Raw genomic sequence first — 20,373 nt, forward strand, 5'->3', positions numbered from 1 at the left:
TATCGGGCCTTACTTTGCTGAATCTATTTCATCCCTACGTTTGTCTTTTCATCTTGCTAACAGTCATTATATGTGGGGGTCTGCCTTTTCCTTTGGGGTATTTCTCTGAGGCAAGTCAGGCTTGTTTTTCTATCTTCAGGCTAGTCAGCTCCTCAGGCTGTGCCGAGTTGCATAGGTAGTGTCAGGCGCAATCCACAGCTGCCTTTAGTTGTGTTTAGGTTAGGTTCAGGTATTGCGGTCTACAGAGATTCCACGTCTCAGAGCTCGTTCTATTGTTTTTGGGTTATTGTCAGATCACTGTATGTGCTCTGATTGCTGGCACACTGTTATTATCTGCCTCACAGCTCTATTTTACCTCCATTCTCTATAACGCAAGCTGTGGCGGCGCTTTTTGTAAGTACCTTTTTTTATATATGCCCACCTTCTCCTCTCTCCCCCCTGCCCCATTCACCGATTGTCTTCTTTCTGTATTTTATTAGGCACATTCTGTGCATCCCTGCTCTTTCTGTACCCAGCCCTATGGGCTTCTAACGGCATGGTACGTTTTTTGTTCCCCCTTTTTGCTTTCTTGTCGCTTTATCGGTCCTCACAACAACTCACTATCACCTCATTTGGCGCTGAGCGGAGCTATTTGCTTTATATCCACTGCCTTCATATATTTACTCAGATATGATCGTTTATGATGACCTTATTGTTACCGGCTCTATATGTTTATATGATATTTTAGTTTGTTTGTCATTTTGTATATACTTTTGTTGTTTTGTACTGGTTGTACTCTTTATTTTGTTTATTTTGTTACGACTTTGTAGTGACTGATGAAAGTCCTTATGGACTGAAACGTTTCAAGTGCTACAAATAAATCAAATCTATCGCCGCTTAAGTTGAGTGCTAGACTTCTTTATATTTATGGCATTTACATAGACATAGAGTGATGGCATTTACATGGATATAGAGCCATGGCATTTACATAGACAGAGTGACGTCATCTACATAGACACAGAGCTATAGCATCTACATAGACACAGCATCATGGAATCTACATAGACACAGAGCAATGGAATCTACATAGACACACATTCACAGTAGAATGGTGGCTTATACTATCACAGGAGGGTGCACATAATGGGGCTGTCATGTCCTGTAGTGCATGCATCCTCAGAACAACGGCTATTGTCAGCTGACAGGAACAGAATGTCATCCGATGACGTCCGGTTCCAGTAGCCTGTTCGGACTTGCTTTATCTGTGTTAGTTATTTGCTTATTATTACTGTCTCATTTTGGATGATATTTTGGGAGCTATGGAACCAAATATTAGTTTTGGGTTTCAATTTACAATTTTCATCCCACTAATTAAAGGGATCCTGTAAGCATGTTTTTGCATGTGAAAAAAGTCACATGGCCCTGAATAAACATGGTATCTTTTTCTGTAGAGATCTGATGTGCCTGTCATGAGAAATCTAGCTTAGAATCCATATGAAAATTAGGATGAAATTGCACAGGGGGCGTGTAATTCACTTGGAAGACGCTGTTCGCGTGAACTGACACACCCACAGTGCACTCACACATTTTTCTGCATACGGCTTTTATGCTAAATTTTTCATGAATGGTACATCAAATCTCAACAAAAAAAAAGATAACATTTCCAATGGGGTCAAGCTCTTACTCAGTCCATATATAAAAATGGAATCCCTTTAAAGCAATTATTTATTGATAATGATAAATTCATAATCCCCTGCCCCAGTAATGGTACTGTTCCAAACTAAAAGGAGGATATATTTCTTTCTATTGATACTAAGCTGGGTAAAGCAGATAGTTTGAAAAAAACTGGAATAAGCTATAAAGTACAATAATCTAGTGAGTACAATACGATTCTTCATAAAAACAGATTAAAAATAATAGAAAGGTTTACCTGTCTGCGGAAAATGGGAAGCAAAATTTGGTGACAGTCTGGAGGACTTCCTGCAAGGAAGAAAAGAACAGTCATCAAAAAATGTTGCATCTATGTTGCCTCTAGGGTTAACGGGGATACACAACTTTTTTAAAGAAAGTTAATTATTATTAATTATTAGGAGTACATGCAGGGCACTAATAAAACAATATAGACTAGGTAAAAAGAGTGTATTTTATGCCTCTGTGTCTTAAAGGGAATCTGTTGTAAGGATTTCACACACCCAAACTTATATGATCAAGAAGCTGTTTCAAAGACAAGATCAGGATTACCTTGACGTGGCCATTCCGATCTTCCATTACTAAGAAACCAGCATTTTAATTGATATGCAAATGAAACTGAAGAGCTAGTGCAGACCTGAAGCCTCTGTCACTCCAGCTCTATGCCCTGCCCAGCGCTACCTCCTCCTGCTTGACCGACAGCCACTATGCTGTGTGATTTCAGGCAAAGGACAGGTCCAGTCCGTTCTTTCATTACTAAGAAATTAGCATTTGATATGCAAATGAGTCTGAAGAGCTTTGAGTAGATCTGAAGCCTCTGTCACTCCAGCTCTATTCCATACCCTGTACCGCCTCCTTCTGCTTGTCTGGCAGCCTCTCTATGTTGTGTGACTTCAGAGAAAGGAGCAAAAGCCAAGCAGGAGGCGGGGAATAGAGCTGGAGTGACAGAGGCTTCAGATCTACCATAGCTCTTCAGTCTCATTTGCACATCAATTCAAATGCTGATTTGTCAGGAACAATGGAATGGACTGGCCATGTAAAGCTATTGCTGGACTTGTCATTGACAGAACTACATGTTCTTATAAATAGTTTGGGGGGATGGTGAAATCTTGCTGCAGCTTCTCTTTAAAAGATGGACGGACTTGAGAAACGTCTATAGCACAAGTAGAACTGATAACGTGATTGTTCGGACTGCGCAATATTACTAAGAGCTATGCAATCTGCTGAATCAACCTTTTTGTAAGAGAACATACAGAAAGGCCTGCACATTTTTATAGATCAAGAACAACAAGTTTTGGGTTAAAAAATTAAAGTGGTTGGTTTGCAAAGAGCAAAGATGGATTTTCGCATCAGACAAGCTAAACCCCTCTCCAATAAAAGGGTAAAACCTATAAAATATGTGAATGACCCCACAGGAGGCGACAAATAATAATAACACATTAGGCAATCGGTAACAGTTTTGCTTTACTCCACTTTATCACAAGTGCAAAATAACGAATACAAGAAGGACTGTAACAACAAGGAGGAATTAATCAGAGAGCAAAAATGTGAAATCTGCTGAGAGGGATTGCCCCTCAAGGGATAGTCACCAGCCGCAGCATATGGGGTGCGGGAAACAAAACCAACCCTGTGCGACTGCCAGCGCTGGTGCCTGTTACCTAGAAACCAGGGCTCGGGGATCGAAGCGGAGCAACGTGTCACAAAGGAGCACAGAGCAAGTGACAGCGGAGCTTCCAGCAGTATCACAGTGACTGCACTCGCTCATCACTGCTCGCCTCCTTATTGTCCTATCCTTCATGCTGACTCAAGCAGGAAATTTGCAGAAACCTTCAGAAAAATTGGGAATACTGAATCAAATGATTGTGAGTCACCGATATAAACTGTATTATGCCTGCATCATATTTCATAAAGTAGCAGATGTTTATAAAACACAGAAATGCACATCCGTCCCTGGGAGTATCCAAAACTCTAAGCAGAAGTAGATATTTTTGGGTGGGGTTTACTTAAACACCATCCTCTTCATCGCAGGACATGCCCCATGTTCCAGGACTGTTTCCAAAAATTCAGGACAGTCTTTGCTGCTGTATGGAATAGTTGCTAACAGCCAAGGCAATGGTATATATCAATGGAAAAGTTATAGAACTTTCTTTGTGCAGAGTGACAAGCCAGGCCTCGCATGTCAGAGTGAGGAGACTTAAAGGCAATGCAATGATCCTCCGGGAAATGAAATATGCAAATTGCCTCTTCAGAGAGGGAGAAAACTAAAACCGTGGTTTGACTTTTATCCTAAATCATATGACAAGGCTCGTTAAAGGGTCGATACTGACTTTTAGGATTGCTACCTTCAAGAAGTGGCGCTAGAGTTCGAGTCCTCTTCCTCTCTGGTGAGGAAATTTGCATATTTAATTTTTCAGAGGAACATACGAGGCATATCAGTCTCCTCACTGTGATATGCCTGGCCTGGCTTGTCACTATCCACAGGGAGAAACGTTACCACTTAGATTCCAGTCTTAAGCATCTCACCTGGCCAAATCAGTTCTCATACTTTGCACTGACGAGGCGCAGTACCCCGAAACACCGTGTCTGCAAATTGAGATTCTGGTTTGGCTTTTATCCTAAGTCATGTGACAAGGCTCGTTAAAGGGTCGATATTGACTTTTAGGATTGCTACTTCCTGTAGGTGGCACTAGAGTTCTAGTTCTCATCCTCTCTGAAGAGGCAATTTGCATACAAAAGTTATATAAACAGGGTCTACCAGGGGTGCAACCATTTTGGCTTCAGGAGTTACAATCGCACCTGGGCAAAGAAGCTTAAGGGGGCCCAAAACGATTCTTTGGCCCATATGGGAATAATACTATTAAAGACCTCTGATTGTCAGTCTTTGGGAAATTTTGCATTGGGGCATGAATATTGATACTTGAAAGTTGCTTTCCTGTGAGGCATCAATCCCATTCTGTGTGATTGCAGACTTGTGAATCCCCCCAGCACACGCACTGTGCGCTGCAGGGCTTCACTGCTATCTGCCCCGTGAATGGCAGTGAAGTATGTGATATACACACTCCCAGGCAGCACCTGTCTAGTGGGTGCGGCCACGCTCCATACAAGTGTATTGAGGGAGCATATAACGCTTTTCCGCTCAGCCAACTAACAACAACATCAAAGGCCTGAGGTCATAAATGAGCTGAGAGCAACTCTGTAAGGCTAAGTGCACATTGAGCCTTTTTGCTGATTTTAAGGAGCAGAAACTTATGGTTTTTGAGGAGCTTTGTGATTTGGTTGGGGGACTCGGAGAGTCCCCACTCAGTTTCCATTACAAAAACCTCAACAAAAAGACGTAGTGTGCACATGCCCTATAAGTCAGAAAAAAACACTCACTGACAGAGTCTCAGAAAACTCAATTCTGCAGCCAGCAAAAGACAACACAACCGACTATAGAAGATAAACTGCGCAAAAAGTTTAATGAAGCCCACTTGCAAGAAATAATTTTCACCCCATAATGCATGCACTTGAATGTAAAAATAAGTCTCCCCTTAAAGTGTTATCTTGGAACAGATCCCATCAAAACAAAATATTAGGAATCTTTCTAATTCAGTTCTTTATGAATGAGGATATGGGATTTGGTCACCCTCTTGGCAGACTGGGTGAAAGCTTCTACATTTCTACGAGGCAGTATTGTTAGCAGTTGCTGAAATTCTGCAACAGTTTAACCAGCTCATGAGTAGCAATTTTAAGTCTTCCTTTAATCCCCCCTGTTCCCTTTAATATTACGCCTATATTTTCTTCTTTTTTTTTTTAATCCTTGATAAGGTTCCAGAGAGATGAACCATTTTATTTAGTGCTAATTTTCATGGTCTTTAACAGGGGGAGACATGGCTCAGAGTAACAATGCAGAGCAGACTAAAGACCCGCCCCAGAGGATCCTATGAGCCATGCCCTCTAGGTACAGACCTTAAAAAAAAAAACAACAATAAAAGGGAGCGACCATAATAAAATAAGAGCAAATATTGGCCACTTTTAACCTGGTGACAAGTTCTCTTTAAAGCCAAAATAAGAAAAAGGCAGAGGAGTCTGCTTCACTCATTATATAAAGGACTATAAAAAATGAACACATTGCATCTCTTACAGGCAATGGCACTTACTAAGTTCTTAATGGGCAATGGGTCTGCCATTATGGTGTAGGATTTTGCCACCACCACATTCGTTCTATGACCCACGGGCTTGCTTCTGCTTTTTCCTTCTGGACTGTGGACTATTCTACATCACTTCTCACAATCCTACAAGAAGGCCAACCAGAGCTTGGCCCCTTCTCTTCAAGGCCCCATAGCAGATGCATGGTTTGCAACTATGATCAGTTTGCTTTTGCCCACAGGAGTAGTTACTCCAGGAAATTGGATGTCTGAATATAGGCTGACATTGGATAGCCATGTGTCTGCTGTGTAGTCGCAGGTATGTCTCAGGAGGATGACCCGACGTATACTGTCACAAAATGTCTCTACATTTCCCTGAAAAGAAAAGGATACCGGAAAACCCCATTTTATCCAGCGAAAAAAAATTCTATTGACATATGATGTAATAGATGTGAAAACTACGGTATTTTGCCCTTCCCTGGGTAAACTGGGCCCTAAGTAAATTTGAGATATTTGCCATGAGCTCTTCCCGGTAAGTCCACAATGCAGAATCTTGAAGACTCAAATTTTACATTTTCTCTATAAATAACCGATGATGATTGCTTCTAGCAGGGCTTGTCGTTTTGTTGGTGACCCCCACAGGTACGACACCACTTCCCGGCTGGATACCGGTGGTCTTCTCCTTTTGACACAAATCAAGTGCTGATCCATTTGCAGGAAGAAGAATCTTCCCATCACTAATTGAGACGGTGTGAAGGAGAAGTGAGCTAATGTGTCTGATGGCGCTGCGCTCTCCTATGTGACTGGCTGGATGACTCTTGTTTAACGAGTGGCGGCTGATAATGGGATAGTTATTTATTCCGGGAGGTATGGAAAAGAGCACAAAGATGAAGTACTTCTGGGCACGACACAACATACGCCTAAAGCAAAAGGGAAACCGGTCTAATAAATTAAACATCAGCCAGAACGGGGACATCTTTTCTGGTGGCAAATAATGAATTCAATGGTAACTGAATGGATGATCCTCACTTCATTAATTCCCAAACCGCCTCCATTGTTCGCAAAACAAGCAATATCAATCTAATAACCTGCCCAATGGAGTGGAAATGAGAAACGGGTCACTTTAACTGTTTCTGGCCTGAACCACCTGTGCCAGGAAACACAGATGAGTTTGTATTATAATCCATAAGAGGTTGACACAACTTCGTATTATAGGGATTGTCTGGTATAACTCTACTGATCCATGGCAAGATAGAAGGGATGGGAAGAATTTCCACAAAACAACTATTGATGTCTTTTAGTTATCGAGGACTTCACTGTGTCGGCAGTCTCCATGTGCCGGCAGTCTCCATGTGCCGGCAGTCTCCATGTGCCGGCAGTCTCCATGTGCCGGCAGTCTCCATGTGCCGGCAGTCTCCATGTGCCGGGAGTCTCCATGTGCCGGGAGTCTCCATGTGCCGACAGTCTCCATGTGCCGGCAGTCTCCATGTGCCGGCAGTCTCCATGTGCAGAAAGGCTCCAGATGCCTAAATGTCAAGGGTTTTCCAGTTGCTCAGACATCCATAGTGCATCCACAGGATGAGCCATAAATGTTCCAGTAGTGGGATCTCCAACTATCTCGAGAATGGATCCACGAAGAAGAGGTGGCCACATATACACAACTATCCTTGTAGTTGGATCCAACTCTGGGATCTGTATCTGACACTTTATGCATTTTCTACTGGGATCTGTGCACCAAGAAGAATAAAGAGAGGTCGCACATACACGTCTTTCTCTCAACTTATTAGTATAGAAGTTACAGAAAATTGCCAACATGGAGGTCTCAGCTTTCTGCCATTAACAGGAATCTGTCACCACAAAATTGACCTATAAACTAAGGCCACCGGCATCAGGGGCTTATCTACAACATTCTGTAATACTGTACATAAGCCCCCGATGTATCCTGAAAGATAAGAAAAACAGGTTAGATTATACTCACCCAGGAGCGGTCCCAGTTCAGGTCCGACGGGAGTCGCGGTCCAGGTCCGGGGCCTCCTATCCTCATGCGAAGACGTCCTCTTCTTGTCTTCCTGCCGCGCGGCTCCCGCGCAGGCGTACTGATTTACCCTGTTGAGGACAGAGCAAAGTACTGCAGTGCGCAGGCGATGGGCCTCTCTGACCTTTCCCGGAGCCTGCGCACTGAAGTACTTTGATCTGCCCTCAACAGGGCAGACAAAGTACGCCTGCGCAGGAGCCGCGGCAGGAAGACAAGAAGACGTGATCGCATGAAGATGGGAGGTGCCGGACCGAGACGCCCATCGGACCCGAACCAGGACCGCCCCTGGGTGAGTATATTATAACGTGATTTTCTTACCTTTCAGAATACATCATTACAGAATGCTGTAGATAAGCCCCTGATGCTGGTGGCCTTAGTTTATAGGCCAATTTTGGGGTGACAGATTCTCTTTTACGTAATTTTCTATTCATATGCCATTAACGTCTGAGATGGGACAACCCCTTATTTTGCTCACTTATATTGCGCCATTATTCCACAGCAGTTCACAGAATTTGTCATCGCTGTCCCCATCAGGGCTCACAATCCAGAGTCCTTATCACTATCTTTGGAGTATAGAGGGGAACCAAAGAACCCAGGGGAAACCCACTAGAAACTCCTTGTAGATATTGTGCTTTGTGGGATTTACAACCAGGAACTTAGCGCTGAAAAGTTGCAGTGTTAACCCCTTAAAAAGGATCCATGAGCCCTCCATTCACCTGCCTTTATTTGGTAGGTATATGATTGGGTTTCTGGTTTTTTTTGTGTGTGTGACATAGGGCAGAAGACTGTGCTATTCCATTCAAAGAAATCCGCATACAAGAAGAAAAACTATACTGCACGGTATAATTTTCTTTAGTCTAAAGGATCATTGAGACATCAGATTTTTTTTCCGCTTTTTTTTTTTTTTTAACGGACAGCACTCGTACCTAAAACAGTGAATGAGTCCATTAACAAGCCTGTGAGTGAAGTTTCCCAGACTGGGAAGTCCACGCAAATTGCGACGATGTGTCCGATATTGAACGAAGTGTCTTAGAAAAGTTAATAAAGCAAGTCTATGGGTCCGTGAAAAAAATCAGACCGCACTTCGATTACATCTGATCTGGTTTGATTTTTTAGGTATGAGAAGGCTAAGAACCCCCCTACCCCCCACCCCATGTACAAAAACTGATGAGACACGAAAGACACTGATGAAGATAATTGGTGAAACTTGGTCCATTTTTCTTGTACGTGAAAAAAACTGAATGAGCCTTAAGGTTAAGTTCAGAAAAAAGTTGAACTTTACAGACCACTCGCATCTGTAATTTGCAGCCGTGACTGGCACCATGTGCTCGCCCGTACGGTGTATGGGTGCAGGAGCTGCCAACAGTGGTTGTTGTGCAAGCAGGCTGAAAATACGCCCGTGAAGTGAACTGAACCTAAGGGTGACAGGTGCCACAGAATGGCTCACTTGACTGGTGTCCATTGAACATACAAGATGCGAACTTTTGGTGATATACAATAAACAGCCGACGGCTCCGATTCATCAAGATTAGAAGAGTTTTGTTCGCCAGTCTTAAGGAAATCTGCACTGGAGTAAGACGTGTCAAAGTTATTAAAAGACTCATCTTTCAACCTTCGCTCCCCAAAACCCAAAATATATTCCAGGCTTGTGCACATTAATTGCAAATTCCACCAATTTTGTGGCATGATTTATCTCGGCACTCGAGTTCTGCCCACTTTCTAAAATGTAAGTTGAACTCTCTGAGACAGGTGTAAGAACACGGAGCTATTCGAAACTTCATGTTGAACAAATTATTTTTCAAAATTTTAAGAATGTTTTTGCCAGAATTCTGTCGAAAACAGCATGATGAATTGGGGCCCGTGTGTGTTGAATGCCACTTGGTGCTATACACCCTTCTGAAAATCCTCCCGATGGAAAACTTTGAAGCAAGCTGCAGATGCAGTATGACAGGAGCATTACACATTGTGGATGTTTCCAGCCAGGACAGGTGAACAAAGTGTCCGAGACCAATTCATAGCCTGGACACAGCAACATAAAAAGTGAACGCCCAAACACATGAGAGTTAAAAAGTTAAAAAACAACTCAACTCTTGCATCTGCCAAGTACAAAGCTGCGATAGGAGTATTTCGCTGCCCTCATCTCGCCCTGACCTACCTGATAGCACCACTCTGAACGAATCACTGGAGATAAACCCTCCAATACTATGGTCTCCTGGCTCCATACCCCAGCTCCGCCATATCTTGTAGGGAATAAGTGCTCAGACAAACAACACTTAGTGTAATGAATGACTGTGTAATCTGAAGATGTGGAAGCTGCAGCCAGATGTTTAACATCACACTTCTGTGGCGGAACAGCAAGTCCTCCTTTGACAGCTTGCAATCTTCACCTCTTGTTACTCTGCATTTACACACTTAGGGGGTACACAGAGAGCGGGTGGGTGTAGGGTGGTGGGGGGTTCTGCTCCCACAATGCTGCATCAAGCTAATTAAGTGCTCAGGATCTCAGATTACCAAGAGTGGGTGAATGCTAATTCTTACAAATGGATCGACCTCTTGAATGATTCACTAATGTTTGATTTAGGCGTTATTTACGTTGTGCGAAAGTTCACATTTAGCAGAAAGAACAGACGTAGAAACTGTTACAGGGAGCAAAAATAGTAGTGTCAGAGTCATAAATAGAGATGGGAAAAGACACCGGGGCGCACGTAAGAAAGTGTTGGTAATAGTGATGAGCCAACGTGATCGGATGAGGTGTTATCTGAGCATGCTCAGGTGCTAAGCAAGAGTTCGAGTCCCTGCGGATGCATGTCTCGCAGATATTCGACAGCTGCAACACATGCTCATACATATTATTTGGGCACACCAAAGTCACTCAGTTAGCACCCGAGCATGCTCAGAAAATGCCTTATCCCAGCACACTCGCTCTTCACTGCTTGGTAACAACGGTTCTGTTAGTGCTGCTAGGTTACAGACAGTTGTTATGATGTGCCCCTAACTATCTACATTTCTCTTCCGTTTGATCCTCAATAACATCACCCCTTGTGGATTAACTTATGTCACTACACTGGCAAAATTTATGATGTATTTGACGGACGGACATGAACACGCTCTGTCCGGCCAATGTCTCACCCATGCCATGCCCACATTGGCGTAGCTGGCCGAGACAGGCGTATAAATGACAAAAAGTCACAATATTTTTGCACAACTGCTGAGTTGCACAAAAGTATTATGACTTGTTAAGGTCTTTATGCTACATTTCTGCAAAAGCACCTTAATGAATTGCCCCTATAATCTTAAAAGTTATCGGGAACCATAGGGAGAGCTGTCTGAGAACCACAGGGAGCTTCTACCGGCCCTGCTCCAGGTGATTGACAGGTCTCTCCCTATGTACTCACATGAGAGAGACTTGTCAATTACCTGGAGCAGGAGGGCGAGAAGCTGACAAGGGGGCTATGGTGCCTTGTTGGCTATTCAAACTGTTTTTTCTGAAGTGCTACAGCGTCTCCACGTACAGGGATGTAGTCCAGCCCGGCTGTGATTAATTCTTCCTGTGGTTTGGGCAGCATGAATCTAGTCACAGATCCGAGCCCCTTATAGGCCTTGATATATGTTGTTCACTTCAAGATGGTAATATATAACTAAGGATGTATATAAATGTACGGTAATAATATCAATGGACAAATTTAATTGAATTTCAATTTATAATATAGCATGAAATGTAAAAAAACATATGATTTCACATTATTATATGTGTACGTTTCAATGTAGGAACCATGTAATAATGTATTATGTAAAATATAGCAGACTAACTAATATATATATATATATATATATATATATATATATATATATATATATCTATAATATAACGCTGGGAGCGTCACTCTGTCCGAAGCCTTTACAGACTGCGCAGGCGCAAGCGCAGTCTGGGCCTCACAGAGTGACGCTCCCGGGAGATCGCGGTGTGCGTTCACACTGAACGCACACCGCGATCTCCAACAGAGAAGCAGGGACCGCCAGGAGGGTGAGTATCGCCTATATTCACCTGTCCTGCGTTCCATCGCTGAGCGCCACCATCTTCCCGGTCTTCGGCCTGTAACCTTCAGTTCAGAGGGCGCGATGACGCGCTTAATGCGCGCCGGCGCCGCCCTCTGACTGAACAGTCACAGCCAGGAGACCGGGAAGATGGCGGCGCTCAGCGATGGAACGCAGGACAGGTGAATATAGTAAGTGCTGGGGGGCCTGAGCTGGCGGCGATACCGGCACCTGACCCCCACAGCGCGCCGGTGTCCCCGCCTGCTCAGGCCCCCGGATGGGTGCAGCACATGACAGGATGGGGACGCAGGATGGGGACGCAGGATGGGGACGCAGGATGGGGATGCAGGATGGGGACGCAGGATGGGTGCAGCACATACCAGGATGGGGACGCAGGATGGGTGCAGCACATGACAGGATGGGGATGCAGGATGGGTGCAGCACATGACAGGATGGGGGCGCAGGATGGGTGCAGCACATGACAGGATGGGGGCGCAGGATGGGTGCAGCACATACCAGGATGGGGACGCAGGATGGGTGCAGCACATGACAGGATGGGGACGCAGGATGGAGCAGCACATACAAGGATGGAGACGATATACCAATATAAATGCTCGCCACCCGGGCGTAGAACGGGTTCAATAGCTAGTATATATATATATATATATATATATATATATATATATATATATAATATTCCATGATAAATATTGACAGGTGAGGGTAGAGGATAAAAGTTGCACAGACTTGCAAGAATTACAAAACTCTTAACAAGAGAAAATCAGTTCAGCCCGAGGACTAGACAGACGGGAACGTCAGTCTTTGAGAAGGTCCTGGTGTCTCTGTCTGTCTGATCACCACACTCCTGTCTCATTTATTTCAGAAAGTTTGCCAGCGAACCCAACATAATCAATGAGGGCCATGTTTCCATCAATACGCTCCGTCTTAAATATATTGAGCGGAGCAGGTTTCAGCACAGTTGCATTGAACGCTCCAAATGTCAAGCCACAATTTGATTATGGGCAGGCTACAACCTTGGGACAAGGAGGCAGGTGGTGAATGTCCCGAGCAAGCGGTGACACTAAGAGGTCATTCCCTCCGGGGACACAGATCATACACTGCACTTTAGATGGAGACACTTGCTATGGATCCATTTGTTCCTTCATCATTAAGAGATTTTATCATTTACAAAAACAAAACTTTCAGATAAGAAGATCCTCAGGCCAAGTATCGAGACATTGCCTTATTGCAAGATTGTACAAAAAAAAAAAAATAAACATCTACTGGATTCGTAAAATATAATAATCCTCAACAAAATCATCTTTTTATATCTCTATGGGGAAGATTTATTAGCGGTTTCGCTCTAATTTTCTGGTGTAAAAAAAATAAATTTTGGTGCAAGCCATATTTGCACAAAAATTGTATTTTTTTTCCACTTTAGGACAGAAACTGGTCTCAAATTAATGCGTAAATCTACTACTGCTGATAGCTAGCATAGACTTTACTTTCTTTTGTAAACTGCCCAAAATGTGTGCACCATTTAGAATTTTGGTGTATCTTGCTCCGGTGAAAATCAGAAGAGTGAAGTATGAATCGCCAGTTTTAGTTCATCTACCTATATTTCTACCAGTTGATAAATCTAAGTAAGGCTATGTGCACACGTTGCGGATTTGCCTTAGGAATTTCTACTGCAGATTCTTCCCTCTCTTGCCAGAGAACGCAGGTGCGGGTTTTTTTTTGCGTTTCTGCTGCATTTTTTCCATGTGGATTTGTATGCGTTTTTGAAAGCTAAATAAAGATCTATTATTGACAACAAAAAAAAGCTTTGTCATTTCTTGTCCAACCTCCTCTTTTACATTTGTCCAACCCACACTCCATTACACACAGACAGACAGAGACACAGACAGACAGACAGACAGACAGATAGATAGATAGATAGATAGATAGATAGATAGATAGATAGATAGATAGATAGATAGATAGATAGAAAGAATGAGATAGATAGATAGACAGAAGGAAGGAATGAGGCCGGAATCACAGTTTTACAGACTTATGAGAGGCACAAAAACAACGCATTGCACACGGACCAATGATTCTCTATGGGGCAGCTCCTATCTGCCGTATATTTCGCAGCCGCATTTTACGGGCGTAGAAAATCGCAGCATGCTGCGTTTGTCAGCGTATTGCGCAAAAATTCCGCCAATGACAGTCTTGCCAACCTTGCCAACGGATTACATACAGAACACTGTTTTGGGAACATTTCTGCGTATTGCGCCAGTAAAAAACGGACCGTATTTTCCTACGCCTAGTGTGACGCCGGCCTGAGATAGATAGAAGGAATGAGATGGATAGATATATGGATAGTTAGGCTACTTTCACACATCAGCTTGTTTCCCTCAGGCAGCATCCGGCGAATTTTTGAAAAAACGGATCCGTTGCAAATACTGAATAACTGATGCAACTGATCCTTTTAAAAAAAAAAAAAAAAGAGAGCGAACAGAAAATGTGCATGATTTTAATGGAAACATGCATGAAAAAACGGATTCGGAGGCCAGATTCATCATTTAACATCCCAGTTTCGAACGTTTGTCGCCGTGCGTTTTTTCGCCGGACATAAAAAACGTTCCTCTGTATGTGATCAGGCGCAATCTGGCGCTAATACAACTCTATGAGAAAAAACGGATCCAGCAGAAAAAAAACATGATGTGTGAAATTAGCCAGATAGATATATGGATAGAAGCATCTATGTATCTACTATATAATTGTCTAAGGGTCACTTCTGTCTTTCTGTCTGTCACAGAAATCCAGGGGCCGCAACCAATCAGCGACGGGCACAGTCTGGACTTGAAATGGTGGCTCCCTACTCCTTTGCCGTCAGTGCCCACTCCATACTCCCCTCCCGCCCAGTCAGCGCCCGCCGCCCACATAGCGTTGTAGCAGTCCGTTAAACCGACTGCGTTACACCGCGGCATAACGCGGTGTAACGCAGTCTGTTAACGCTGCTATTAACCCTATGTGACGAACTTTTTACTATTGATGCTGCCTATGCAGCATCAATAGTAAAAAGATCTAATGTTAAAAATAATAAATAAAAATAAATAAATAAAAATCGGGATATATTCAGTTTCCGGGGCCTTTCCCGCTCCTCGCGAAGCACCGGGCCATGCATTGCGGTCTCACAAGATGATGACGTACCGCTCTCGTGAGACCACTACGTCATCATCTCGCGAGACCGCAATGTATTCTTGGGACCGGAGCGTCGCAAGGAGCATCGCTAATGGCCTCGCCAACGGAAGTTGTATGTACTGTCATATGTTGTATGTTGTATGTACTGTCATATGTTGTATGTACTGTCATATGTTGTATGTTGTATGTACTGTCATATGTTGTATGTTGTATGTACTGTCATGTTGTATGTACTGTCATATGTTGTATGTTGCATGTACTGTCATATGTTGCATGTACTGTCATATGTTGCATGTACTGTCATATGTTGCATGTACTGTCATATGTTGTATGTACTGTCATATGTTGTATGTACTGTCATATGTTGTATGTACTGTCATATGTTGTATGCATGTATGTATGTAGTATGTTGTATGTATGCAGTATGTATGTAGTATGTATGTTGTGTGTATGTAGTATGTATGTTGTGTGTATGCAGTATGCATGTAGTATGTAGGTAGTATGTATGTATGTAGTATGTATGTAGTATGTATGTAGTATGTTGTATGCCTGTTGTATGTATGTAGTATGTAGTATGTATGTAGTATGTTGTATGTATGTAGTATGTTGTATGTATGTAGTATGTTGTATGTAGCATGTATGTATGCAGTAGGTATGTTGTGTGTATGTAGTATGTATGTTGTGTGTATGTAGTATGTATGTTGTGTGTATGTAGTATGTTGTATGCCTGTTGTATGTATGTAGTATGTAGTATGTAGTATGTATGTATGTAGTATGTAGTATGTTGTATGTATGTAGTATGTTGTATGTATGTAGTATGTATGTAGTATGTTGTATGTATGTAGTATGTTGTATGTATGTAGCATGTATGTATGCAGTAGGTATGTTGTGTGTATGTAGTATGTATGTTGTGTGTATGTAGTATGTATGTTGTGTGTATGTAGTATGTATGTAGTATGTATGTATGTAGTATGTTGTATGTATGTAGTATGTTGTATGCCTGTTGTATGTGGTATGTATGTAGTATGTTGTATGTAGGATGTTGTATGTATGTAGCATGTATGTATGCAGTAGGCATGTTGTGTGTATGTAGTATGTATGTTATGTGTATGTAGTATGTATGTAGTATGTATGTATGTAGTATGTTGTATGTATGTAGTATGTATGTAGTATGTTGTATGCCTGTTGTATGTAGTATGTAGTATGTATGTAGTATGTATGTAGTATGTATGTATGTATGTAGCATGTTGTATGTATGTAGCATGTTGTATGTAGCATGTTGTATGTATGTAGTATGTATGTAGTATGTATGTAGTATGTATGTAGTATGTATGTAGCATGTATGTAGCATGTATGTATGTAGTGTGCATGTAGTATGTATGTAGCATGTTGTATGTATGTAGTATGTATGTAGTATGTCTGTAGTATGCAGTATGTATGTAGTATGTATGCAGTATGTTGTATGTATGCAGTATGTTGTATGTATGCAGTATGTTGTATGTATGCAGTATGTTGTATGTATGCAGTATGTTGTATGTATGCAGTATGTTGTATGTATGTATGTAGTATGTTGTATGTATGTAGTATGTTGTATGTATGTAGTATGTATGTTGTATGTATGTATGTTGTATGTAGGATGGCACCATTGAAGCTCTAAAAAACTATAGGGAGAAAAATACTTTATCTAAAAAACTAATTAAAGCTGCCAAAAAGGAAACAGAGAAGCACATTGCTAAGGAGAGTAAAACTAATCCCAAACTGTTCTTCAACTATATCAATAGTAAAAGAATAAAAACTGAAAATGTAGGCCCCTTAAAAAATAGTGAGGAAAGAATGGTTGTAGATGACGAGGAAAAAGTTAACATATTAAACACCTTCTTCTCCACGGTATTCACGGTGGAAAATGAAATGCTAGGTGAAATCCCAAGAAACAATGAAAACCCTATATTAAGGGTCACCAATCTAACCCAAGAAGAGGTGCGAAACCGGCTAAATAAGATTAAAATACATAAATCTCCGGGTCCGGATGGCATACACCCACGAGTACTAAGAGAACTAAGTAATGTAATAGATAAACCATTATTTCTTATTTTTAGGGACTCTATAGCGACAGGGTCTGTTCCGCAGGACTGGCGCATAGCAAATGTGGTGCCAATATTCAAAAAGGGCTCTAAAAGTGAACCTGGAAATTATAGGCCAGTAAGTCTAACCTCTATTGTTGGTAAAATATTTGAAGGGTCTCTGAGGGATGTTATTCTGGATTATCTCAATGAGAATAACTGTTTAACTCCATATCAGCATGGGTTTATGAGAAATCGCTACTGTCAAACCAATCTAATCAGTTTTTATGAAGAGGTAAGCTATAGGCTGGACCACGGTGAGTCATTGGACGTGGTATATCTCGATTTTTCCAAAGCGTTTGATACCGTGCCGCACAAGAGGTTGGTACACAAAATGAGAATGCTTGGTCTGGGGGAAAATGTGTGTAAATGGGTTAGTAACTGGCTTAGTGATAGAAAGCAGAGGGTGGTTATAAATGGTATAGTCTCTAACTGGGTCGCTGTGACCAGTGGGGTACCGCAGGGGTCAGTATTGGGACCTGTTCTCTTCAACATATTCATTAATGATCTGGTAGAAGGTTTACACAGCAAAATATCGATATTTGCAGATGATACAAAACTATGTAAAGCAGTTAATACAAGAGAAGATAGTATTCTGCTACAGATGGATCTGGATAAGTTGGAAACTTGGGCTGAAAGGTGGCAGATGAGGTTTAACAATGATAAATGTAAGGTTATACACATGGGAAGAAGGAATCAATATCACCATTACACACTGAATGGGAAACCACTGGGTAAATCTGACAGGGAGAAGGACTTGGGGATCCTAGTTAATGATAAACTTACCTGGAGCAGCCAGTGCCAGGCAGCAGCTGCCAAGGCAAACAGGATCATGGGGTGCATTAAAAGAGGTCTGGATACACATGATGAGAGCATTATACTGCCTCTGTACAAATCCCTAGTTAGACCGCACATGGAGTACTGTGTCCAGTTTTGGGCACCGGTGCTCAGGAAGGATATAATGGAACTAGAGAGAGTGCAAAGGAGGGCAACAAAATTAATAAAGGGGATGGGAGAACTACAATACCCAGATAGATTAGCGAAATTAGGATTATTTAGTCTAGAAAAAAGACGACTGAGGGGTGATCTAATAACCATGTATAAGTATATAAGGGGACAATACAAATATCTTGCTGAGGATCTGTTTATACCAAGGAAGGTGACGGGCACAAGGGGGCATTCTTTGCGTCTGGAGGAGAGAAGGTTTTTCCACCAACATAGAAGAGGATTCTTTACTGTTAGGGCAGTGAGAATCTGGAATTGCTTGCCTGAGGAGGTGGTGATGGCGAACTCAGTCGAGGGGTTCAAGAGAGGCCTGGATGTCTTCCTGGAGCAGAACAATATTGTATCATACAATTATTAGGTTCTGTAGAAGGACGTAGATCTGGGGATTTATTATGATGGAATATAGGCTGAACTGGATGGACAAATGTCTTTTTTCGGCCTTACTAACTATGTTACTATGTTACTATGTATGTTGTATGTATGTAGTATGTTGTATGGTATGTTGTATGTATGTAGTATGTATGTTGTATGTCTGTAGTGTGTTGTATGTATGTTGTATGTATGTTGCATGTATGTTGTATGTATGGTATGTTGTATGGTATGTAGTATGCATGTAGTCTGCATGTAGTATGCATGTAGTATGTATGTAGTATGTATGTAGTATGTTGCATGTATGTAGTATGTATGTTGTATGTATGTAGTATGTAGGTAGTATGTAGGTAGTATGTACTGTATGTTGTATGTATGTAGTATTGAGTATGTATGGAGTATGTATGGAGTATGTATGGAGCATGTAAGGAGTATGTAAGGAGTATGTATGGAGTATGTATGGAGTATGTATGGAGTATGTATGGAGTATGTTGTATGTACAGTTAGGTCCATATATATTTGGACAGACACAACATTTTTCTAATTTTGGTTATAGACATTACCACAATGAATTTTAAACAAAACAATTCAGATGCAGTTGAAGTTCAGACTTTCAGCTTTCATTTGAGGGTATCCACATTAAAATTGGATGAAGGGTTTAGGAGTTTCAGCTCCTTAACATGTGCCACCCTGTTTTTAAAGGGACCAAAAGTAATTGGACAATTGACTCCAAGGCTATTCCATGGACAGGTGTGGGTAAACCCTTCGTTATGGCATTCTCAATTAAGCAGATAAAAGGCCTGGAGTTGATTTGAGGTGTGGTGCTTGCATTTAGAAGGTTTTGCTGTGAAGTAAACCTGCAGTCAAAGGAGCTCTCCATGCAGGTGAAACAAGCCATCCGCAAAAACAGAAAAAAAACATCCTAGAAATTGCTACAATATTAGTAGTGGCAAAATCTACAGTTTGGTACATCCTGAGAAAGAAAGAAAGCACTGGTGAACTCATCAATGCAAAAAGACCTGGGCGCCCACGGAAGACAACAGTGGTGGATAATAGGAGAATAATCTCCATGGTGAAGAGAAACCCCTTCACAACAGCCAACCAAGTGAACAACACTCTCCAGGAGGTCAGCGTATCAATATTCAAAAACAGCCAACCAAGTGAACAACACTCTCCAGGAGGTCAGCGTATCAATATTCAAATCTACCATAAAGAGAAGACTGCATGAAAGCAAATACAGAGGGTTCACTGCACGGCGCAAGCCACTCATAAGCATCAAGAATAAAAAGGCTAGACTGGACTTTGCTAAAAAAAACATCTAAAAAAGCCAGCACAGTTCTGGAAGAACATTCTTTGGACAGATGAAACCAAGATCAACCTCTACCAGAATGATGGAAAGAGAAAAGTATGGCAAAGGCGTGGTACAGCTCATGATCCAAAGCATACCACATCATCTGTAAAACACGGCAGAGGCAGTGTGATGGCTTGGGCATGCATGGCTGCCAGTGGCACTGGGTCACTAGTGTTTATTGATGATGTGACACAGGACAGAAGCAGCCGAATGAATTCTGAGGTATTCAGAGCCATACTGTGTGCTCAGATGCAGCCAAATGCAGCCAAACTGATTGGTCGTCGTTTCATACTACAGATGGACAATGACCCAAAACATAAAGCCAAAGCAACCCAGGAGTTTATTAAAGCAAAGAAGTGGAATATTCTTGAATGGCCAAGTCAGTCACCTGATCTCAACCCAATTGAGCAGCATTTCACTTGTTAAAGACTAAACTTCAGACAGAAAGGCCTACAAACAAACAGCAACTGAAAACCG

At 42.0% G+C, this 20,373-nt stretch overlaps 1 protein-coding gene across 3 annotated transcripts in view; it reads right to left on the reverse strand.

The window, feature by feature from the left end:
- DENND1A (DENN domain containing 1A) overlaps positions 1-20,373 on the reverse strand; it is a 1,020,433-nt gene that overhangs the window by 708,542 nt on the left and 291,518 nt on the right. For all 3 annotated transcript variants that reach the window (XM_069748456.1, XM_069748457.1, XM_069748455.1), the window contains exon 4: positions 1,910-1,959. In XM_069748456.1, the coding sequence (XP_069604557.1) occupies positions 1,910-1,959 (50 nt within the window). The remainder of the gene's footprint in view (positions 1-1,909; positions 1,960-20,373) is intronic.

This window comes from Ranitomeya imitator, chromosome 2, assembly GCF_032444005.1.
Source record: "Ranitomeya imitator isolate aRanImi1 chromosome 2, aRanImi1.pri, whole genome shotgun sequence".
Taxonomy (NCBI): Eukaryota; Metazoa; Chordata; class Amphibia; order Anura; family Dendrobatidae; genus Ranitomeya; species Ranitomeya imitator.